Source organism: Polypterus senegalus, chromosome 18 (assembly GCF_016835505.1).
Source record: "Polypterus senegalus isolate Bchr_013 chromosome 18, ASM1683550v1, whole genome shotgun sequence".
Lineage (NCBI taxonomy): Eukaryota > Metazoa > Chordata > Cladistia > Polypteriformes > Polypteridae > Polypterus > Polypterus senegalus.
This window is the reverse complement of record NC_053171.1, coordinates 73,223,013-73,247,707: the sequence shown is the minus strand read 5'-3', so window position 1 is coordinate 73,247,707 and position 24,695 is coordinate 73,223,013. Positions and strand designations below refer to the sequence as shown.

At 42.7% G+C, this 24,695-nt stretch overlaps 1 protein-coding gene across 2 annotated transcripts in view; it reads right to left on the bottom strand.

Moving 5' to 3' along the window:
* Nucleotides 1-20,952, bottom strand: part of chga (chromogranin A) — a 32,387-nt gene extending 11,435 nt beyond the window's left edge. The window contains exons 1-6 of one of the 2 annotated variants that reach the window (XM_039741708.1): nucleotides 20,612-20,948; nucleotides 19,991-20,040; nucleotides 15,546-15,639; nucleotides 13,720-13,788; nucleotides 5,827-5,919; nucleotides 5,063-5,293 (exon numbers count right to left, since the gene is read on the bottom strand). In XM_039741708.1, coding sequence (XP_039597642.1) covers nucleotides 5,063-5,293; nucleotides 5,827-5,919; nucleotides 13,720-13,788; nucleotides 15,546-15,639; nucleotides 19,991-20,040; nucleotides 20,612-20,657 — 583 coding nt within the window. In that variant the 5' untranslated portion in view covers nucleotides 20,658-20,948. Of the gene's footprint in view, nucleotides 1-5,062; nucleotides 5,294-5,826; nucleotides 5,920-13,719; nucleotides 13,789-15,545; nucleotides 15,640-19,990; nucleotides 20,041-20,611 lie in introns of both variants that reach the window. The other variant, XM_039741709.1, reaches the window with a different exon arrangement.
* Nucleotides 20,953-24,695: the final 3,743 nt, after the last annotated feature.

Sequence of the window (24,695 nt, the reverse complement as noted above, 5' to 3'; positions counted from 1 at the left end):
GGTAAATTTGAAATAGACCTATAATTATTTAGTATGTGTGGGTCTAGGTCTGACTTTTTAAGTAAAGGTTTAATGACTGACACTTTTAGTGCTTCAGGTACTGTGCCATGCAGTAATGAACTATTGATAACGGTTAGAATAGGCGCTGCAAGAACATCCATTGCACTTTTTACTAGTTTTGTTGGCACTGGATCTAGGGAACAAGTAGTGGGCTTCATTTTAGAAATTAAAGTTAAGACTTCCTGCTCAGTTACAGGATTAAAATGACTAAAGTGCTGAATGCCATGTGAGACTGGGTCTGCTAAGCTAGTATTTGGTTTGTACTGTGATGCTGAGATCTGGGATCTTATATATTTTTTTATATTTTTAATATTTTGGGAGTATGGGGTACCAGCCAGCTGTTATGGGCAATTCAGTCCTTGTACAACCAGAGCGAAAGCTTGGATCGCATTGCTGGCATACACGTTCACGGTGGGTGTGTTATTCTGCTAGGGCTACACTTTGTCACTGATTCTGTTCATAATTTTTATGGGCAAAATTTCTAGGTGCAGCCAAGGAGTGGGGGGGAGGGGGGGTCCAGTTGGTGACCTTAGGATCACAATTGTGCTGAGTCAAAAGATGAAGCTCTTGATTTATCAGTCGATCTACATTCCTGCCTTTACCTATGGTCACAAGCTTTGGGTAGCATCAGAAAGGACTTGATCATGGATACAAGTGGCAGAAATGAGTTTCCTTCACAGTCTTAGAGACAGGGTGAGGAGCTCAAAGTAGAGCTGCTGCTCTTCGGCTGTGAAAGGAGCCAGTTGAGATGGATTCGGGCATCTGCACCTGTATATCCAACACGGAGTCCTCGTGGGCCCAACCAGTCTATATGTGTTTTGTGGACGTAAAGGCATACAATCATATAAAATTAATTTGGATCTTGATCTTTGTTTGTCCGCGAATTAATTAGAAGAAGAAGCACTAGATGGCAGTAGAGAGACAGCTAAAACATAGGCATTGCATTAAGAATCTCCCCCAGGCTTATACTACTGAAGACTGTAGTACTCCAGTCACACCTCAAAACACAGACATTCAAACTAAACAAATTGTTGTGCTTTAAATTAACTAAAAAGATCTTCATTTAGATCTTGATCTTTGTTTATCCGTGAATTCCACGCATGCGTAGACCACCTTCCTGTTTAGTACGGTGTTGTTATTTACGGACGTCAACAATGTGCCGGAATAACGAAAAGGGTGGTGGACAGTGTTACTCTGGTTAGCTCCCGATGCCTGGTTAGAGAATGAGATTGCCGAAGATAAAAGGTACGTGCCTACGTAACATATGAATGAAAGAAAGACAATGAGTAAAATGAATGACAACTTAACAGCACGCTCCGAAAATTATTATTGTTACGTTGTAGCCGGCGAGTGCTGCGCGTCTCACAGTTGTACCGTGGCTTGCTCACATGTCAGTGAAGTGATCCCTATTTATGTTTTACAGAGCCTGGATACCTATGTGTCCCCCTTTTATAACCATTGCTCCGTGTATATTGCCTTACTTTTTGGATTGCCACAAAGCAACCTGCGAGATTGGAGAAAGGTTGAGAAGAGATCGTGAGAGGAAACGACAGCGTCGTGAAAACGAGATGGACTGTGAACGGACAGAAGCAGAAATGCTGCCACACCACCACATAATTACTATTCGGACAGTGATTCTGAGTAGGCCGTTCCTATCGAATCAATGTCCAATGGTTTTCCTTTGTAATTTTGTTTCCCTTATAAAAAAATCATAATGCTGTGCGATGAAGGGTCCAGTTCACGACTGGCAGCCGCGTTTATTAATCCCAAGGGGAAATTCCCATAATCCAGCAGCAGTATACTGATACAAAGAAACAATATCTATCTATCTATCTATCTATCTACACAGGGAACCCTTCACAGACAACGTAGTTGGGAGTACATGGCTATTACAATCATATAATGGCCCTCGGATGTCCTGCAGAGGGTGCTTCAGGAGTATGGGGTAGCAGGCCTGCTGTTGTTAACTGTTTGGTCGCTGTACAACCACTGCGAATGATTGATTTGCATTGCTGGGAATAAGTCATACTCATTCCCGGTGAGTGTGGGACCCGGCCGGGGCAGTCATTTGTGTCGCTGATTCTGTTCAATCCGGATCCAGTCCGGTAGCCTCAGGATCGCATCTCTGCCTTTTTCAGATGATGTGATCAAGTTAGCTTCATCGAGATGTTACCTTAGACATGCACTGGGGCAGTTTGCACTTAAGCGTGGCTAGTTGAGGATCAGAACCTCCAAGTCAGAGGTCATAGTTCTCAGCCAGAAAAGGGTGGTGTGCCCTGTCTAGGTTGGGCATGAGGTGCTGCTTCAAGAGGAGGAGTGGAGGTATCTTTGGGACTTGCATACGAGTGAGGGAAGAACTGAATGGGAGATTTCCATGCAGTGTCCGCAGTTATGCGTAAGTTGGACCTGTCAGTCATGGTGAAAAGGGAGCTGAGCTGAAGGACAAAGCTCTCGGTTTACCGGTCAATCAACATTCCTACCTTCACCTATGGTCACAAGCTTTGGGTAGTGACCGAAAGAACTAGATACACGCTGCAGAAGTGAGTTTCCTTCGAAGAGTGTCTGGGCTCAGTAGAGAGCAGGTGAGAAATGCAGACGTTCAGGAGGAGCCTAAAGGAGAGTCACTGCCCCTCTTCATTGAAAGGAGTTGGTTGAATTGGTTTGGGCATCTGATTACAGTGACTCCTGGATGCTTCCCAGAGAGATGTTTCAAGTATATCCAACTAGGAGACCATAGGGCAGACCCAAGAGATGCTGGAGAGATGAAATCTTTCAGCTGGTCTGGGAACACCTTGGAGGAGTGGGAGGAGGTGGAGGGGAAAAGGGGTGTCTGGGCATCATTGCTTAAGAGACTGTAAATAGAGAGCGGAGAGAAACTAACTGATGAAGGTTAAATCTTTAGCACTATGCGTGGGGAAAGCATACAGCCAACTAAAACGAGACAATCACAAAAGTGCAGAGAATTACTGACATAGCCTCATACAAACAAGTGTGGTGACCCCCTGAGTGCTCGCCAGTAGCATTTCATTGATCGACATATGACAGAGGCAAAGGATATCTTCTGTCAAAGTCACCACGGTGAGAAGTTTAAAAGTTAAATGGAAAGTCTGAAGCTCTGCAGTAGCAGTGCCCACCATTCCCACTGAACCCCTGGGTGACTAGGGCAGGCAGGTGGTGTGCAAATTAAAATTCTGTCAGTGGCAAGCAAAAACTGACAAAATGAGACAGGAGGACTGCCTTGGATAAAAGGAACCTGAGCTGAAACTGACAACCAGCTCAGGGGGTCCATCAGACCAGGGGTTTTTATGTGAATCGTCTAAAGTACTACCACCACTACTACTACCACCTACTCAGAGAAAGAAAAATCAAATTGAAGTCAAGTACAATCTGAGAAAGTTGTTGGGTCGTCACATAACATAAGAATGATGCACAAAGCCTCTGCTGCACTAATCAAGGAATGCCACCTTCAGTTTTACCAACTAGAAAAGTCACAGTAAATCAATAAGGATGGAGAGGATGAGCCTCATTGAGGAGCAAGAAACATGAAGTGAAAGATGGGGAGACAAAGAGTACTCTACGAGATTTATGTTTGACATCACCACAGACCTCAGCCACTCACCTACACCTCGCTTTCCCAACGTCCAACTTACCACCTTTCTGACAAACGTCTTCCCCAGATCTACAAATCCAACATGCATCTTCTTTCGTTTTCCCTGATGGTATCTGTTCTTCCCTTCCCAGGAATGAAACCAAAATGCATTTTTTTAACTTTCCCTCACACCTGATCCTTTTATCTAGAAACTTCTTTCCACCACCTTTGTTACATTCTCCAAAAGCCCATACATCAAATGGACCACACATTCCACTCAGCACACTTCTTTTCCAGTCTGAAGGAATTCCTCCCTCTACACACAATCAAGTGGCCTGGGTCTGCCAGCCCTTCCACTTGTGGACCTTCAGGTGTCTTCACTATTCCCATCATCATGCCAGTTGACCCACTCCTTTATGGATCTTCATCTTTTATGATCTTCTCCTTAGAAATCTTACAGCTTGTGTCATTCTATCATCTAACACCAGAATCCCATTTGTACTGAGATGTAAATACATGACAAGTAAGAGATATGGGAGGAAAAGTACAGGAGGGGTAGAATGGGAAGATGCCAAGTGAAGGAAATGTTAAGGAGAGGTTAACCAGCTATACCACGTGCTAAAAAGATGAGCCACAAACCAGATGCAGGATGTGAAGGGCATAAAGTGACACTGGAATAGAGCAGGAAGGCACTGAGGCAAAAATGTAAAAAATAAGTGGAGGAAACATATGGGAAGGAGGACAAGGGGCCAAGCTGGTGATAGAGGGGCTCAACAGAAGGAAATAACGGCAGTGCAGGTAGGAGGGACACAAGAGTGCCCTTTGTGAAGTCGGCCCTTCACTTGAAGACCCTCTGCCTGTTTTAATTTCACATACAGTGCCTTTTGTAAAGGACCCTTTATTTCCTCCCTTTCACTACTTGCGTCCATCCCGTTTCACAAAGAACCTTCAAGAGCAGATACTGGGCTAGATGAGAACCACATTGTGACGTAGACCTCAGGCAAAGTACATTTTCATATAGTGCCTTTCCCAGTGAACAGGACTGTTCCAGGTTTTGGCAGCCTCACCTTCAGTCAGCTCTTTATCAATTCCCTGAAGCTGGCATAATCCAGTCTAGTGTACAGACATTCCCCCAGCTTGGGGCACAAGACAGCAGCCCACCCTGGATGGGATGCCAGGCCCTCAATGAACACACGTCTACTGGGTTAGGCTTGACTTGTTGCCTAAGTTGCATGTGTTGGTAAGGGAAAGCCCACCCAGAAAAGGGAGAGCATTAAAACTTCACAAAGTCTGGGAACCAGGCAAAGATTTGAACTCTGGACTTTGGACCCACCACTACAACCCTCCATGTTGCATGTAAAGATGTGCGTCTGAGAAAAACTATTGCAAGATGTTATACAAGTCGGCCCTTACTGCTGTTGTCTTGGACACGCTGCTCCGAATTGTCTTTGGTGTTGGGGTCCACGCCCAACTCCTGTGAGGCACCGTCCTCCTCTGACTCTTTCCTTTGCTCCCCTGACGCAGCCTCCCTCGCCACCACTTTTCCAGAGCCATTGAGCCTCTCGTCGGACAGGTGCGCCTGTGGAACATTCTCGTCTTCCACTTTCTCGTCATCTTCCTCGATGCTGAGTGAATCTTTTAAATCTATGGGGGAAAGACAAAATGGCAAACGTGAGACTTGGTGGGGGTTTGTCTTGCAGTCCTGCTGCAGTCTCCAGGGCTGTCTTTTTATGATTTTTACCACCACACGCCACTGCACGCTGGATGGTGACTCGAGTGTTTGCTGTTTGTCTGTTTTATTATTATGACAAGAAGCATTGTTGTACCTTTTCTCTATGCAAGAAACTATATAGGAATCCATTTTAAGAGTTATTTTACTTTGACATTTGATTTAGTAAAGACAGAGTGATGACAGATGAATAAAAAAAGAAGACTGCTTAGTTGCTGGACTGAAAGGTGCTGTATAGCATTTATGGAGCAGAGCTCGTCACAGCCATTTTAATGTTTGTGTCCATAAGATGTTAGCATTCAAGTTCCTGTTGGTCAGGTGTGAAGGACAGTCTGCCAATGTGACATCTGACAAACTGACATCCCTGTCCTTAGTCCCATTCAGGTGAGCCTACATTGACTGCCCCCCCCCAAAGAAAGAAGCAAACGCCAAAGTGCCAAGGCCCTACCTGCCTCCTTCTCCCTGTGCTCCTCCAAAACCTCTGCGACATGATTGGCTAACTCATCACTTCTTTTCCTGAGCTGTGCTCTGTCATTGGCTCCTGAGGGGAGAACACAAAACACTTTTATTGGTCAGTTTGCCAAGTGGCACCTGAGGAGCTGCAGATGAAACGGCTGAATAACAGGAGGTGTAGGGGCAGAAACACACCCTGAAAGGGGCGCCAGTCCACACACACACCAGTTTGAAGTCGCCAGTTAACTAACACACGCGGGTTTGGAGGATGTTTGAGGAAAGCCGATGTACATATAGAAAAGATGTGCAGACTCGACACCAAGTGGATACTTGACCTGAGCGGCAGAAGAAATCCACTTGACACAGCCAATGTGTGTCAGTTCTTTGTTCTTCCCATTTGACTTTTATCCCTCTTCTTCCTTCGGTTATGTACTAATATATATTTATTGTCATTTTAAAATAATTTTTCATATTGTTATGTATTTTTTGTGATTTTTGTAATTATGTACCATTCATCTAAAATCCCTGACATTCTTTGTGCTTTGTAGGCGGAGCCACTGGAGGCGGGGCCACCCTGAGGTCACCAATCCTGAACCCGCACTCTGGCTTTTGAGCTGTAGTAGAGCAGGCTTTGTGGCCTGGAAACCTTTGAGTTTGTGAAGACTCTGGGAGTGGGCTGGTTATGGAGTTGAAGAGTGTTTGTTGGGAGCCGACTGTTTTTGAGTGTACCAACTCGCATCATGCATGTCCAAGCCCTCTCTCTCGTTTTGATCAAATGTTATTGTATCATGATACTTGAAACTATGCTCGAATGTAGGGTTTCATAGTGTACACAAAATGCCAAGGGGAACTGTCCTGCCTCCACCTCCTTCTGTTTGAGAAAATGTTAACTTCCACTACCTCACTTCGACTGAATAATCGATCTTAAACACCAGCAATTATCTATATTCACTTAAGGCACTGGGCCTTTCCTTGTATTTTTCTGTTTTTTGGTTAATAAATTCTTTTGTCATAAAGATTTGTTTGCCCCTTTGTACACAAGACGAAGGTTTATGGTCATCCCTCTCTTGTGGGGCTTTTGGTCTATTTTGGGACTTTTTTAGTTATTTAAGCCAGCTTCCAATTTTAGAGGCCCTGCTAGGTCAGACACAGAAGTTAGCATCTGGAGTAAGTTGGTCTTGATTAGGGTGCACGTGAATTCATTTGGTACTTTCTATGTCTCGAATGCTTCTAGGAACGCGACAGGATAAAAGGTTGGCTGGTGATTCCCTCTGCTATCCTACTATCTGTGGATACAAACTTCCTACATAAAAAAAAATAATCCTTAAATCATTTTTGTTATTGTGCTTCTTGTGGATTTCATTTGGATTCGACTTCAATTCTCATCTCTCGTTAGGTTTGTTTATTTATGTTTTTTTTTGATCTTGGTTTGGTTTAATTTTTTTTACAGCTTCTGTGCAAACAGCACCTCTGTTCACAGCCCCTCCGTTAGGCGCAGAGAATGTCAGAGAGGGTGAGATACAGGCAGAGACAAGCAAACAATCAAGCTCCGCGCGGGATGCATATCTTATAGCATTGAGGAGTTTTAGTTAATATGTAATACATGCTCTGATTGGGTAGGTTCTAAGCCATCCGCCAATAGCATCCCTTGTATGAAATCAACTGGGCAAACAAACTGAGGAAGCATGTACCATAAATTAAAAGACCCATTGTCCGCAGAAATCCGCGAACCAGCGAAAAATCCGTGATATATATTTAGATAGATAGATAGATAGATGTGCTTACATTTAAAATCCGCGATAGAGTGAAGCCGAAAGTCGAAGCGCGATATAGCGAGGGATTACTGTATTCAAGTTTTGACTTTATATATTCAGAAACAAGTTTTGACTTTATATATACCGACACTGACTTTATATATTCAATTTTTGACTTTATTTATTCCGATAGTGACTTTATATAATCAAGTTTTGACTTTATATATTCGCGAATGACTTTATATATACAAGTTTTGACTTTATATAGTTAGATTTAGTCATCATTGCATAACTTTTTTTTAACATAGAAATTTAAAGACTAAATTCAACTTCCATTCCTAACAAAGATATTTCTGGCGACTAAATAGAAGCTACTTATATCCAAATTTGAGCTATTGAGCTGTCGCCTGCCTGCCTGAATAAGTCACCCTCGCTTCGCTCTTACTTTTTTACTGTTCATTTAATCATGGCTAGTGGCGGAAAAATTATAAAATGGAAGGAGGATTTGGCTTCACCAAAACGATTATTGATGGCGAATCGATTATTCATAAAGCTTCAATTGGTGATTTGCTTTTCTGTGTTAACCTCATATTTTTTCATACTTCTTCTCAAACCAAGGGGGTGTGAGGGTAAAATGAATTAGGAAGCGCCAGGAAATCATGCATTGACAGAAGTTCCCCTTTGCTTGTGATTGAAAGTGTGATTAAATGCATTATTTTTTAATGTGTTATGGAGCACATGCATCAAAGCTTCTCAGCTGTGCTTGTGCTAAGAAAAGGAAACATTTTAAAAATAATGTAACACGATTGTCAATGTAACCTTTTGTAAGTAGTGCCTGGAGGATTCAGAGTGTGGAGAAACTCTAGAAACAGCGTGTGTATTAACTTGTGGATTTTTCTGTGAGTATTTGGTGGCAGCGTCACAAAGTCGTAACACTGCGTCAGCTGCAGAGCTCAGCTCAGAGCGAAATGAGGTGAATGGGAGGGGAGATGATGACGTGACTCCCCCACCCACCTTAACTGTCAATCCCCCACAAACAGTCTCTCGGAATTTGCATAAGCACAGCCCTTCAGCTGCAATTTTAACTTAGTTACAAAGTGATCAAAACTCTCGTTTATATCCTGTGTGCTCTCATTAAACTTGTATCCCGCATTACCTGTGGGCATGACAAACGCCAGCGGCAGCCTATCTATGAACTTAATTTAAAGTGTAGGTTTACATCGTGCTTTGTTTCCGAAGTAGCAGAACTCATGAATATGGTTTTATATGTCACTCGCTCACTTCTTATTGTTTCGCTGCCTTCTCAATTATATAATGCATGTTTTCTTCAGCGGTTTTTGGAGCTCTTCCTGGTTTTCTACGTACTGCGTGATTACGTGGGAAGCGTGATGATGTCACATGCAACTCCGCCCCCACGGCTTTCGAGCTCAACTCCATTACAGTAGATGGAGAAAAATAGCTTCTAGTTATGACCATTACGCATAGAATTTCAAAATGAAACCTGCCCAGCTTTTGTAAGTAAGCTGTAAGGAATGAGCCTGCCAAATTTCAGCCTTCTACCTACACGGGAAGTTGGAGAATTAGTGATGAGTGAGTGAGTGAGTGAGTGAGTGAGTGAGTCAGTCAGTCAGTGAGGGCTTTGCCTTTTATTAGTATAGATACATTAAAGAACCATCAACAATAAATCAAATTAATAATATATTGAACAATTATTATAAAAGGAAAGTTGAAAAAATCAGACTGTGCAGCTGCATGAATAAAAGGTAAAATACCCCTTCCAGTTAGCGGAAATAGCTCAAAAGTTCATAAAAATCTACTTTTTGCACCTAATACTTGTATGCAAAATTTAGTTGACCAAAGTGAAAGCGTACTCAAGTTACAATGTTTACATACACACACAGACATAATTCCAAAAAATTTATTTTCAAACTCATGTAGGTCTAAAATGTCGAGATTCATCAAAATCTTAAAATGGAATTTTTGGAGGATTCCTATACTTTGTATATAAGAAAGTCAGGGAGGTCTAAAACATCGAGATTCATGAAAATCTCAACATCAAATTTTTGGACGATTACAATAATTTCCCTATACTTTGCATACGAGAAAGTAAATACAAACAAAGCAACCAAACCCTGTGGGAGGCAACATTCAGGCAAGAAGTCAAAACCCAGGCAAGACATGAAAATCAAAAACAAAGAGAGAATTTCTGAACGGTTTAAGGGATTTATCTACTGATGGATAACGCTTGGTGTAACCATTGACCTTTTATCCTGTCTTGCAGATCATAGGCATATATAGATAGACGCTGCATTCACTGTGTTGCCCAGTTGACACGATACGTCAGCGCATCCGCCATATTGCAAGTGGCAAAAGTACCATTTAAACTAATACAGGCAGGCGTGGAAACTGGGTTTTCTGATGAAAAAACAACATCGTTTAAAACAGTATCGTTTACATACAACAGATTTTGGCGAATCGTTTACATGCAATTATTTATATCCATTTATACACTAATAATGGCAATTATTAAATAATAATAATAATTATTATTATTAAATAATTCCTCCCATATAAGTAACATTTCTCTGACTGCTTTCTTCCATCTCCGAAACATTTCTAGACTTCGTCCAGTTCTTACGCAACACAGTACTGAAGTATTGGTTAATGCCCGAGTCACCTCACATTTAGATTACTATAATACTATTCCATCTGGCATCCCACAAAAACGTATCCATCGCTTACAACTTCTTCAAAATTCTGCTGCCAGGATAATAACCTGCTGTTCTAAATCCACTGACCATACTATACCTATTCTCTCTCAACTTCACTGGCTCCCAATACTAAATACCGCTCTTAACATTTAAAGCTCTCCACAACCTCACTGATCTCCTACAGAGTTACACTCCTCTCGCTCACTCAGATCCTCATCTGCAGCTCGACTTTCTGTACCACACATCAGACTCTGTGCTGCTCAACTTGGGAATTCTCTTCCCTCTCATATACGTCAGCTCGATTCAATAACACATTTTAAAACTGCCCTCAAAACGTATCTTTTCAAACTGGCATACCAATTGTGAATTTTGCACAGTTACTGCCAGTTATCTTTGTTTGTTTGCTAATTATTGCTTTTTGATTTATCATTCTCTGGTTTTAATTTTACTGATGTCGTTTAATTTTACTGTAAGGTGACCTTGACTGCTAAGATTATAAAACGGGATTTTCTAATGGCCAAATATAACCAAAACAATTATTCAGCCTTACCTATGAAATGTAATCCCCCGGAATCTGGTTTGGAGCGTACAGCGATTTGTACAATCCCAAGTAGCACATGCGTGAGGCATCTTTATCCATTACTTCAAACCACAGCAGTGCCACTTGCAATATGGTGGCGACGTTGACGTACGATGCTGCTGGTCATGCAGCGTCTAGTAATTCTATGTCTATGTTGCAGATGAACTCGAGGTCAAGATCCTGGAGACCACTCCCCTAGAAACGTAGGGTATGACCCTAACAACAGTTATGCAAAACGCCATCTACTAGAGAAAAAGGCTGTAAGTCCCCAAAATGCAGCTTTGATCTCAACAGCCTTTCCCAGTTTAGCTCTGTGTCTGTTAACATAGATGGGAATTTCTGTCAGCCAGCTCCTCTCACACAAGGCGTCCCTCAAGGTTCTATCCTGGCTCCCCTTCTATTTTCCCTTTATCTGCTCCCCTTGAGGGCCATCTTTTACAAACATGATGTTGCGCATCATTATTATGCTGATAATACGCTGCTGTACCTCAAAGTTAGCCCTGACATCACTTCATCTGTAAAAAAGCTGTTGAAACGCTTTGAGGATATTAAATATTGGATGGCACAAAACTTCTTGCAATTAAACGAAAATAAAACAGAAGTCATTATTTTTGGTCCTACCACATCTGCACTTGAAATCGGCATGCAGTTAGGACCTTTGGCAGCAATGATTTAATAATGATGTCAGGTCTCATCTTAGAGTCATCACTAAGTTTTAAAAAACAAATCTCCATGGTAGTAAAGTCCAGTTTTTACCAACTGAGGCAAATTTCTAAACTAAAATCCTTTCTATCACAGAAGGACTTGGAAACAGTCATTCATGACTTTATTATATCTTGCCTAGATTTTTGTAGTTCCTTATATGTGGGTCTGCCAAAATCTGCTCTGTCGTGCCTTCAGCTGGTTTGGAACGCTGCAGCGAGATTTTTGATTGGGTCGAGAAAATGGGATCACATCTCCGTCTCCACTGGCTACCGATGAGGTGTGGCATTGATTTAAAAATCTTGTTGTTTGTTTTTAAAGACTTGCATGGTCTCGCTCCAAAATATATCTGTGACCTCCTTCACCCCTATGTGCCACCAAGAGCACGGAGGTCATCTGGACAACTTGCTCCTTGTAGTGCCAAGATGTCGGCTGAAGTCGAGGGGAGAGACTGAGCTTTTTCAGTTGTTGCTCCTAAGCTTTGGAATGACTTGCCTCTGCACATCAGGGGGGTATTTTCCGTACGTCCCTTAAATCATCCGAGATCAGATGCCTAATCTTGGATGAGTTAATGCCAGTGAAGCTCATCCAGGATAAGTCAGTTTTTCAAACGCAGACGTGTAGTAGATTAGTCTAGCTGGATCTAATCATCCAAGATGAACGTGTGCTCCCACGCTGCTTGAATGGCCCGTATATATTGAGTCTAGAAAACATGATCAGCAAGTCTTTGATAGGCTGCAACAAAATGATGAAAGAACGGGCGCATTTTTTCACACACGTGGAGCAGGACCTTTAACTCGAAGGATATGAAGAATTTCAAGATTTAATATGTACAAGGGGTAACACTGCAAAAGCAGCCAAAACCAGAAAAGATGACTGGCAAAAAGTGGCTGACAAATTAAACGCTAAGCGATGTGCATCAAACTTACTGAATGCAGCGTTTCATTTCCTATGTGTCAGATTAATTATTATTTAATATGTCATAATTCCAGATCAAATGTGAGCACATGGAGAACATCGGAACAGGTTAAAGTGAAGTACAAGAATATACGTATATAACTATTTAAAGAATTGTTGACATAAAGAATCATATATAATATAAAACACATTAATTTTAAAGCTAATAAGAAGGCAGAGAAGCAAAAAACACACAACACAACTCTTCATAGCTACCTCACTGGTGTGCAGTCCTGGTTTAAGCACTTTGAGCTACTTTTTTTATGAAAATGTTCTATATAAATAAAATGTTGTTGTTGTTGTTGTGGTGGATCTTGGATGATGAATTGTGGTGACAGTTTGACCACAAGTACTGGCACCATCAGACAAATGTGTTAATAGCTGGACTTTTGAGAGTTAAAAACGGAGATGGCACACTATGTCATGCACCACATTGAAGCAATGCGTTTCACAACACATGACTCTTCATAGCCACCTCTCTGGTGTTCCCTGCTGGTGGGCTTGGGTAATGAATTGTGCAGATGGCAAAGGTGCCATCTTACAAATCTGTTAGAAGTTTGGACTTTGGAGAGTTATCAGTGAAGAAGGTTTGCTACACCATGCACCACATTGAAGCAATAATCTCCCACGTGACACGGCGATCGCTTCAAAGCAATAATGTAAGGGAGGTCCCCCATGTCCAGGGATCACAAGTGAGTTGGGGTCTACGCTATACAGGAACCCACTGGCTCCTGAAAGCAAAGTTCCTGAGGTGGGAAAGCGCCTCTTGCCTTCTGTGTCTTCTGTGATGTTTGAATCTTATTTTGTCTCTGAGCATTTTTGGGCAAAAGAATTATTTATAAAGATTCTTTGTTGTCCTTTTTGTGTGACTAGCTGGGGTTGATGGTTTCCCCCTCTGCTGGGAATTTTGAATATTGTTTGGGATTTTGTGTGCCTGGTAACTCTCATGGCAAAATGGACTGCCATTAAATAAAAACAAAATTTCCACTAAAAACCCCCAGGCAAGATGTAAAAAATATTCAGAACAGGAGACTCTGACAGGACTGCGATAAGACCCTTAAAACCAGGGGACAACTGCTGAATTACTAAGCAGGCGATGGGAAACTTAAACTGGATGGACAGGGAAATGAATTGGGTTCAAAAATTATGACAGAAGAAGATAAAAAAAAGTGCTCTTGTGTTACCTTGGGCTGCGAGCTCCTGCAGCTCCTTCAGAAGGTTCTGGTGGCGAAGTGCTGAAGCGACTCGTTCATCTGAAACAGAAGGAAATGTTAGGAGAGGACATGGAACACAGTCCAGTCCGGTCTGGAGTTGAGGGCGACCACTGTGTGCACGGCAGAAAACTGGGCAGGATAGGATGAGCAGTCCATGGCAAGGGCCCTCTCACGCTCATGACCACATTCCAGTTAGCCTAACCAGTGGGGCATGGGAGTTGAACCAGGGACGGTTGAGGCCGCAGTGTTAAAATGTGTTGAGATTGGACCAGCTCACGGAATTCAGAATGGCTTGAATGTGAAAACTAGGTGTGAGGCTTACAAAATCAGAGAGAAGAAGCAGGTTTAAAGAAAGCTAAGGCTGAACATGAGGCAGACAAGGAACTTTGAATCTCATGGCACAAATATGCAAAAACATATATATATATTCTTTGACATTTACAATATTTATTAGAAAAAGCAAAATTCAATGTGCCTTAAAAAAGTACCATAAAAGCAAACCAAGCCCATTTGTAATTCAGAAGCTGAAAAACAAAAAATTCCAATCAGCTAATGGAACATTGGAAAATAAATTTATGAAAGGGATAATCCACTTTCGCAGAAGGATAAGTGACTGCTTTTGCACATCCCATACCAAATGGCATATAACAGAGATATCTGCATTTCTTTTTCATTCCAACAGATGGTGCATCACAAATATTTTCACTAATAATTATTATTAACATACTGTTAATAATTGCACTAATAAAATGCACTGCATTTGTCCTTCCAACAGAGGAAGGCATATGCATTGCATTAGTCATTCCAACAGATGGCACAGCACAAACATTAACACTGCTTTTACAAATCCCATAATAAATGGCATATAACAGAGACATATGCATTGTATTTGTCATTCCAACAGATTTTTACTTCTGGTGGGCATTTGTGCTTTGGGAACTCTTGAGTTCACAACAGAAAGAATGCAGAAGAACGAAAAATCCAATGGCAGGACTTCTGCTGCTCCAACCTGTCAGGTAGACGGCACATGGTGGCCCTCTAGTGGCAAATCTATGTAAAACACAATGGTAGAGCTGCACCCGATGGTGGGACATGTTTGGGAGGGTTTGGGTTGGCTGCCAAATCTTTAGCATATAAGGAGTGTGTGGTTTTGGATATTTAGTGCCTGCATCTGTTTATCTGGTGGACTGTTTTAATATTATTTGTTATTATTCTTTATTTGTATTTATACATGATCTTTGTTTAGTTACTTATTTTGGTGGTTTGTTTGATATCTGACCCTGTCCCCTTCCATGACGGTCTCCAAAGATGGCGGCTCAATCCCCACCAGTGTCAAAAGGACCATGTGAAAGTCATAGGCTTCACTTCAGGTGAGTGTGGTTTATTTATTTATTAATGCTGTTCTTCATCATTGTTATGATTCTGGGGTTTTGATTTCTGTTGTCTTCCTGTTTATACTCTTTCACTCTTTTCCCACCATTTTGTTTATCATAGGCACTGCCATTTTATTAAGTGTTCAAATCTGGAGGCCTGCCTGTTGTCAGTGATGCCTTGCCATGGCTACCACTCTCCATTCAAGATTCTGCGTTTCGCACAAAACAAACCCCTCATAGAGGAGCTTTCACGAGTTTGATGGAAATTTGCTGTTGTAGCCCTTGTCTGAGTTGTCTATGGCGGACCAAGTATATGAAAAAATTAGACGTTAAATTTTGCATGTGAAGTCCAAAGTCAAGAATTAGGACAACCCTATGACGAGGCCTGTATGAACAGTTGAGTATTCGTGATGTTAGTCTTACCACCCCTCAGTGTGTCCAGACACTCGTGGCTAACTGGTTTGGGTTCAGGGTTGGACAAAGCATCCGCCAGGACCTCCATGAAGCATTTCAGCACCTGTGGGAAAAACACAAGAAGTTGAGTCATTGATAGGACTGTTTAGTTACTCGTTGTCAATCCATGGAGCTGTGAAGGTTGCTCTAAATTGCATTAGCAGCAAGCCCTTGCAGGCTTGACTTTTGACTTTGCCTAATTACTTAAACTCCATTTCAAAAAATCATTTTGTGAATTGACTTGAGTATTTTTATTTTTGATCATTTTAGTATTTTGTTATTTTGAATTGGCACTACAGGGAACTGAAAACCCAAAACAGAAAAGAATTAGGCCTGGAAGGGAAACTGAACAGCAGGAAGAACTGGAAGAGAAATCTGAAAAACAGGCAAGTGGTCCAAAAATTTTATCAAGAAATGTTCTGGCTAACCGAAAATCTTTTTTGCAAACTTGTTAACTTAAACATTGTTACTGTTTAAAATGCAATCATAAACTAGGACATTGTTCCATGTCATGACACCATCTCAAGTCGTGTGGTATGTGTCGTCATCAGCACAAGTCTATTGACATTGACAGGTACTGTCAACAACGTCCAAGGTTGTGGATAATCAAACAGATGTTTCCTGTGTGCTTAGTGTGTCTGATCTTTGATCCATAGCTTCTGATTTCCAGTAACAATGTAATTTAGCATTTTCACTTTGGCTTTTGGAGTGCAATGACCACACTACAAGGTCACAAGGAAGAAGAGGGAAACACGGGCTTGTGACCGGGAAGTTGGAGATCTAAAGATTAAGATGTGACAGCAAATTGTATATCAAAGAACACAGCAAGAGAGTCGACCAAAGTGAAAGTCATAAATTGTAGTCAGACAACAAAAAGTCATTTGTAGTTCAGATTTCTTGCCGAAATCACAAACTTGGACAACGCAGACATTGTTACGGTGGTGGTAAGGACATCATGCGTCACACACACCCAGTCAACCTGAGTAGCAGCAGCCTAGCAATACTCTGACAGCCCTGCATCACAAAGTGCAAGAAATGGTGGCGCCCGTGATACAAACAAATTGGTGCTGCGGGAAGATGTGTTTCAAAAATAATAAATTATAGTCGATGTTAAGTGAATCTCCATTACGGTAGGACCCCTAGTTTGCGGAGGTGGGAGTTTTTCTTCCCATGTTATTGACATTCTTCATCTCTGCTAGTGACTTTTTTCATACGTTCTCTTTATCTCCCGACCCTTGTTGTTCAAGTCTTCTGACTTACAAAGTTTCCATCTTGTTTCCCTGTTAGTGGTTTTCCATGCTTGATCACAGTTTACAATTTACACCCTTATCCGCTTTCAAATGTTTGTCAGAGTCAAGCTGGGGACACTATGGCTTCTGCTAATACCCAGTTCTTTTTGTTCCTTTTTCATTATAAATTTGCTTCTACTAATCGATGAATTTGGACAAACTAGTGTGTGATGCTTGTAGTCGGCAGGATCTCCTGTGGAAAGTGATATCTGCAAAATGTAATAATGCTGCTTACTCCTCATGGCTACTTTTCAGTCGTTTTTTACTCCTAATGGCATATCTCTGTCTGTGCATCTTTAAGATGTGCAAGAAGTAGACACAGACGGAATGTACAAGCAGGCATTTGAACCCAAGGCTAGAATGGTGAGGCTGCCCCCAAACCCTCTCGCATTTCTGTTGATATTCATGGTCACCCCTGATCTGACAACAACTCCAGAGCTCGCTCATCATCGGTTCATGTCTGACATGATGTTCTTCATGGCCGACTCCATGTCTGTTATGTCATGTTTTTTTAATCTGCTTTGTTATGAAAGGCACTATATAAAAAACGCCAATGCTCTTTTTATTGGATTTGAATTAATTCCTAAAAAGTCCACTTTGACTGTTTATCTAAAGGTCAGCGGCTCCCATGAGGTTCATTCTGATACTCTCATAAAAAATTAATAATGGGAGAGCTGCTAGATCAGCAAAAGTGTGTGAAATAGTTACTATAATTAATTAGCGGAAAAGCTATCGATCTGTCGGCGTGAAACACAGCACGGCCTGCCCCTCATTATGTAAAGTGCCTCACTGGCTCGCCTTGTGCTTTTGGTTGTAATAAATAGCTGCTTTTAATTGAGCTCCAACAGGTTAGGCGCAACCTGCACTCCCAGGGGAGCTGTGTGTATTAAATGGGCCTCCATTTAGGAATCCCACTTTTAAGATGCCAATCCTAACCCCCACATTTTCCTGTTCTCTCTGTTTTATCCTTAGCAATGAGGACCATCAACAAAATCATCTGACCTGATCTAAATTATATAAGTAGGGGGACAATTACAGGGAGCGACGACACATTCACACCACAGCAGGCCACGTCAATAGTAGAAGAGCCATCCTCTTGACCACAGAGGCTTTTAGCCAGTTTGTGAACCTTTTCTGTGGTGCCCACTATACTCATGGGTGTCCTGTAGCCATAGACACCATCCATCTGGGCCTTGTTGTGCAAGTGAGGGTTACATGCTGCTGGAGTTGAGGTGCATTTTACTCAGATTATCGCTTTATCGATCTTCTATTATTTATTAGGACTGTATGTGTGTTTGTGGGGGGTGAGTTTATTCTTAAAAAGGCCACTTTGACAGTTTTTCTAAAGGTCAGTGATTCCCCTGAGGTTCATTCTGGCACTCTGTGTATCCAGTCCCTCCAAGCAGTTATTTGGTCAGTTTGGCTTTGGCTGCTCAGTTAATCTGATTGGTCAGTTTGGCTTTGGCTGCTCAGTCAATCTGATTGGTCAATTTGGCTTTAGTCTGATTGGTCTTTTTTGACTTTGTTTGCTCAGTCAGTCTGATCAGCCAGTCAGTCTTTAGTCTGATTGGTCAGTTTGGTCCTGCTTGTTCAGTGTAAAGATGATGATGTGATGTGGTAGTTGAGGGGGTGTGAAGTTCACTTCCTGACTGAGAATTAAATGAAGACTTTTGGCGACAACAAATCCAATAACACTCTGACCAATGTTAGGTCTCTAAATTCTTATGAGGTGCAACCCTGGTCACCTCAAAGATGGGAAATATTTGCAAGAATTTCTAATGATGTTTTTGCAGGAGGTAAAGGGTGCTGGTCTACTATTGGTGGTAGTCAAAAAGCAGATGGGAGGCAAGCAAGGTACCTTGAAAATGAAGGAGTCTGAAAAGCAGGCGTCAAGGGAACACAATCTATAGAGAAGGCATCAGTAAAGAAAGCAAGAGACGTTGAGATGAATTAGGATAAAGAAGAAAGGTGTAGGACAAATGCTGAGGGTACACATAGGGCAAGAGATATCCATCTATCTATCCATCCATTATCCAACCCGCTATATCCTAACACAGGGTCACAGGGGTCTGCTGGAGCGAATCCTAGCCAACACAGGGTGCAAGGCAGGAACAAACCCCGGTCAGGGCACCAGCCCACTGCAGGACACACACATACACACACACACTAGGGACAATTTAGGATCGCCAATGCACCTAACATGCATGTCTTTGGACTGTGGGAGGAAACCCACGCAGACACGGGGAGAACATGCAAACTCACTGCGAGGCAGCAGCGCTACCACTGCACCACCGTGCTGCCCGCAAGAGATATCAAATTTTTAAAAACATACTCTATTATGTGTTTTCGCAGTTTAGAAAGCTAACACCCATATAAAATTCAAATGTGTCCATCAGCAGAAATCTGTGCGTTTGAAAGTGTTTATGTAATTAATCACGTTGATAGATGGCTGCTGCATGGCTTTTCTAGCATGCCAGGTTTGCATTGCTGTGAATGAAAGCAGCTTGTAATGGGCAGGTGTCCCATCTGGCACCGGGTGCCTCTAAATGGGAATATGACAAAGATGACTGAATAAAACCCTCTTGTGAAGTTTGTTCCTGCAACTATCCTGAAAGCATAGGGTACAATATGGAAACACAGCCAAGGGCTGGAGGGTAGCCCCTAGCTAGGATAAGTAGTTGCGATGCCAGGTAACACTTATAGCCCCAAGTTACATGTCTTTGAGATGCAGGAGGAGACACAGGGAGTATTTGGAACCTTCACACAGATAAAGCTCAGGCCTGGAAACAAACCCAGGAGTTAGAGGGCTGAAATAAAACAAACATGAACGTCCAAAGCAGTTATTCTCTTTGGATATTTAGTTGCTATGCTATTAAAGTTTTTTTTGCACCTTGGCATTAGGGCAGTATATGACTGATTTAAGAGCAAACACCGGCCAGGGTTAAATTCACTTCTTCTGAACTTAAGGACCACATAAAAATGTGTTAAACTCGATCCACCTTCCTCCTCTATGAGCTTATTAGGGGCGGCTGCAGGAACGAATCCGTTTGTTTAGTGGTCTCTAGGAAGCCGCAGTTGCACACGAAGTCGGCAATAAGCCCCGTCATTACGGTAAGCCGCACTCACCTTTTCTTTGCCTGCTCCGTTGTCTTCCGAAGGTAGCGGCGATGAAAATGCTGCGAAAAGAGAAAAGACGGCGTTAGGATGGGCAGTTGAGGGTGGTCAGCCAAGGGAACACAAATGGTGATGATCGAACGAAAACTGAAGCGCGGAGGCCGACCGAAAGTGACATGCCAAGCGGCGGGGAGGCATCACTAGTCAACATCTAATCAGAAACGCCGAATTTCACATTGTGAAAGCCTCTAAGTCGCGATCGGGTTTAAAGGGGTCGGACATGGGGTCAATGTGTAGTCATCAATGATCTCGCACGCACACACTGAGAGGTAGTGCAGAGTCCACACGGACAGCCACCGGGAACGGTAAACATTTCACCGTTTTGCCGCATCTGCACACTTTTCAATGACCTTGTCCGTGACATTGCCGTAACCATGTGGACCCCCGGACCCTTACTGAGGATCGCCGATTTCGTTTCGCCTCTCCTACTGACTGACAGCGCAGCCTCCTCCTCCTCCTCCTCATGCAGGTGTGATGTGGCCGTCCTTGGCTGTCACCTAAAGGACATTCGGCAGCGCTCGGAGTGACGGAGCTACATCCTCTAATGCGAGACAAGGAGCCCCCAGGTCTTACCGTTCTGGATGACCACGGTGAAGAGGAGTACCCCTGAGGAGAGCATCTTGAGGCTGACTGCTGGTTCTGGAGGTCTAGGAGGTCCGGTGCAGCGCGCAGCATCAGCCGCTTAGCAGGAAGTTACATCAGGCGGCGAGCAGCTGTGCGGCGGGGGGTCGTGCGCGGAGCGGTCAGTCACAGGCAGCCCCTGCTTTATATAGCGCCTTTTCGGACTGCGGGCAAAGACTCGTGCAATGATCAGTGAATGGCGGAAGGGCGGTGACTATCGGCGCTGATTATACCTGGACGGGACGCCTGGTAGCCAATTGAGTTAATGGACTAAGACGACAACCCGCCTTTATTGGCTGATAGGCTCACCATTGTGACGTCACATTCCTGGCGTGTGCCAGTGACCCACAGGTGACCATCTGGCTGCACCCCTTAACTGTTCTCTTGTGCTGGTACAGACCTTTGTGGACCTCTTATTTGAAGTTTTTTGCTCTTTTAACACATGAGAAAGGTGCTATATAAATACACATTATTATTATTATTATTATTATTATTATTATTATTATTATTATTGTGTGTTTGTGGCACTAGTTAGGGCATTTTGCCTTTATCACCCTGAACCTCGGTCTGGCGATTTTTTTTTCCCCGTTGTTCAAGTTTTTTTTACCGCCATGGTTTTTCTCCATTTCCTTTTCCTTCGTTTTTTGATGCACAATAAACAAAAGGGTACACATTGTACCACGCTGCACTCCAAAAAGTGGATGAGTGATGGTTAGCTTCAGGGTCATTACCTGACATAAATAAGCTATGTGACTGCTTTGGACCAATGGGTCATTGGGGGAGCACCCTAAACCGTCGACCCCCACACCCACATAAAGAAGACAGGTGAAAGCCTGAAAATTAGTACACAGCTAAGGTCCCTAAGAATACAAGAAATACCCCGGTCAGTTAGCAGCATACATGTGGCCATTTCATAGTGAAGGGGGGTGAAGAGGGACCCCCAGATCACATAAATATTTTTGTTCTTCTGCTTTGACTCCTTAATGTAATGACAGAATCTGATAATGTGACAAATCAGTGGGCCAAGCTCCTGGGACTAATTTTGTGTTAGTGTTGTACAGTGTGCTGGGTTCAAGTCTGCATTTGCATTCTTTTCCTGTCTTTGTGGGTTTCTCACTGCACTTTGAGGATGTGACACTAAATGGGCCCAGCTGTCAGTAGTGTCCTGGGTTCAGGAAATAGTCATTTGTGTTTTTGTGTGCTTCCCTTATTGAGATCAATGGCAAAAAAATGCAAAGAAAACAAATGACAGGGGCTATGAGTGATGACGAACCTGGCCAGCAGCAGGTTGTCATGTCCCTGTGAGTGCTTCTTGGCACCCCCTGCTGGCCAGAGTGACCCTCTGTGGTACTGTCACTAGGCATAGCCACTTCAGTCAAGGATCTATCGCTGCAACCTGGAGCCTCCAAGTAGGTGGAGTTGATTCCAATTGGCACCAATAGTCTAGCTGTACACCTCTAGAGCTCCGCCCTTTTACACTATGGTTAAGATTTGGGTTGTGGGAGGATCATCACACTCAAATGAAGTCCAGTATTGTCCAGTAAGTTACTCCCACCTACAGAAAGGGTCTGGGCTATGGTAACCGCTTATAAAATATATGGATGCTTTTTCTTACCAATCAACAGATTGTATGTATTATTTAATTATTTCACAATAACCACAACAGTTACCAAAATACACTTAGTGCGTTATGTGCTGTGAATTAAATGGTATCTTTATAGTGCCTGTCCAGTTCTTGTCACACCAATATCTGTCATTAGAGACCAAAGCACACACATGCACTATGACACAAGCGGCATGCAGGCTGTATTTTTGCAAAATAACATTGAGCTACAGGAATAAAATTCCCTAACAATTAAGCAATGTCTCCAATTATTCACACACAAAAAAGCCTGACAGTTTCATATTGCATCCACATATATTCCTTTTGTTTTGTTTGATTGTAATCAAGTTAGAAACTTTATGAATTATTTTGTATTGCTCTTTGAATTAAGGAAAAGAGAAAAACTACACTGAGCTGTAAGTGTAACAGTAGTGCAGGACTGCAGGGTCCTAGGGTAACTGCAACAACAGTCCAGCACCACAAGGGGGCCAACCCTGTGCCATGTGGTGTATGCAGACAGGCCCACTGGACCACAGTGTCTGCTCTGCCTGCTGATCCGTCCCATCCAGCCATATTCTTTAGCAGCTCTTGAGGACCTGTAGCCCAGTGGAGAGGACACCAGTAGATCAGAGAGTCCCCAAATAGCCTAAATGACAAACATTTGTGGTGTTGAAGGATAACGGAAAACAAAAAATCACTGCACTGAGAGAACATGCAAACTCCACACAGGTGGTGGCTGAGCTGTGAACCCTGAAGCTTAGAAGAGACTTCTTCAAGTGCCACCCTACACCTTCACTTTTATTTTGAAGTTTTTCTTTCCCCACTGTTAAAAATATATGAAGCCCAGTTCACAACTAAGAAAAGGTCAGTGTCATCGTTTCTAAGCAGAATTTCCTTACAAATGATTGATAATGAATTCAAGATGGCGATCCCAGAGTGATGGGCCTCTGAAAGTGGCTACACTGCCATTCACAACCCAGCACCTATAAAGGGTTTTTGAAAACTGTATTGCATAATTCTGGATTGCTGTCATCACAAGGGTGACAGTTTGTGTCTTATTTGACCGTCTCTCTGCAAGTCAGTAAGTCAATAAGTCAGTAAGTGCAGAACATTATCCAAAGAGCTGCATTGTGGCAACAGAGTGTAACTGCAGCCCGCAATACCTAGTCATGCAATGCCCCAACAAAACGGAACGGCCACAATGCCAGGAATGAAATGCCCATCAGGTGACTGGATATTCTGTGCTTACAATTAAGGTTGTGGTTGGGTTATCTAACTCAGAGGGCATAACATGACTGGCCTCATGGGCATTGCAGGCTGCAATGCCTGCTGTTATCCATGCTGTTATCCATAATCAGATAACATACTGGGCACCTGTCCTCTACAAGAGGTGCTGTTGTAAAGTTCACTCTGTGCTTGGCTTTTAAGATGAACACTTTGAAATCTTGGCAGCTGCTCAGCGGTGCCATCATGCTGGAGTGAATGCTCCAGTGTTTAAGCAGGTTTTCTGAAAAGCCTGACCATCCTTATAAGTGGGCGGCACAGTGGTGCAGTGGTAGTGCTGCTGCCTCGCAGTAAGGAGGCCTGGGTTCGCTTCCCACGTCCTCCTTGCGTGGAGTTCGCATGCTCTCCCCGTGTCTGCATGGGTTTCCTCTCACAGTCCAAAGACATGCAGGTTAGGTGCATTGGTGATCCTGAATTGTCCCTAGTGTGTGCTTGGTGTGTGTGTGTGTGTGCTCTGCGGTGGGCTGGCACCCTGCCCGGGGTTTGTTCCTGCCTTGCACCCTGTGTTGGCTATGATTTGCTCCAGCAGACCCCCGTGACCTTGTGTTAGGATATAATGGGTTGGATAATGGATGGATGGATAGATGGATATCTCATGCCCTACGTGTACCCTCAGCATTTGTCCTACACCTTTCTTCTTTATCCTAAATCATCTCAATGTCTCTTGCTTTCTTTACTGATGCCTTCTCTATAGATTGTGTTCCCTTCACACCTGCTTTTCAGACTCCTTCATTTCGAGGTACCTCGCTTGCTTCCCATCTGCTTTTTGACTACCACCAATAGTAGGCACCTCATAAGAATTTAGAGACCTAACATTGGTCGGCGTGTTATTGGATTTGTTTTCGCCAAAATTCTTTATTTAATTCTTCATTTAATATAGCGGGTTAGAAAATGACTGACTGACCCTTATAAGTGGGGCCTCTAATCATGTTCAAATATTTTTTCTTTTTTTTTTTTTATTGAAGGCTTTGCACATTCCGAGTATATGTAACATATCATTGGTGCAACCAAAATCAGCTGTAAAGTTCTTTCAATGTCTTTAATGCACAGAATAAAAGGAAAACATTAGGATAGAATATTGAAAATACTTCAATGAATATGAACAGGCAATAGATCAAATTTTTTGATTTGTTAAAACCACAAATGTAA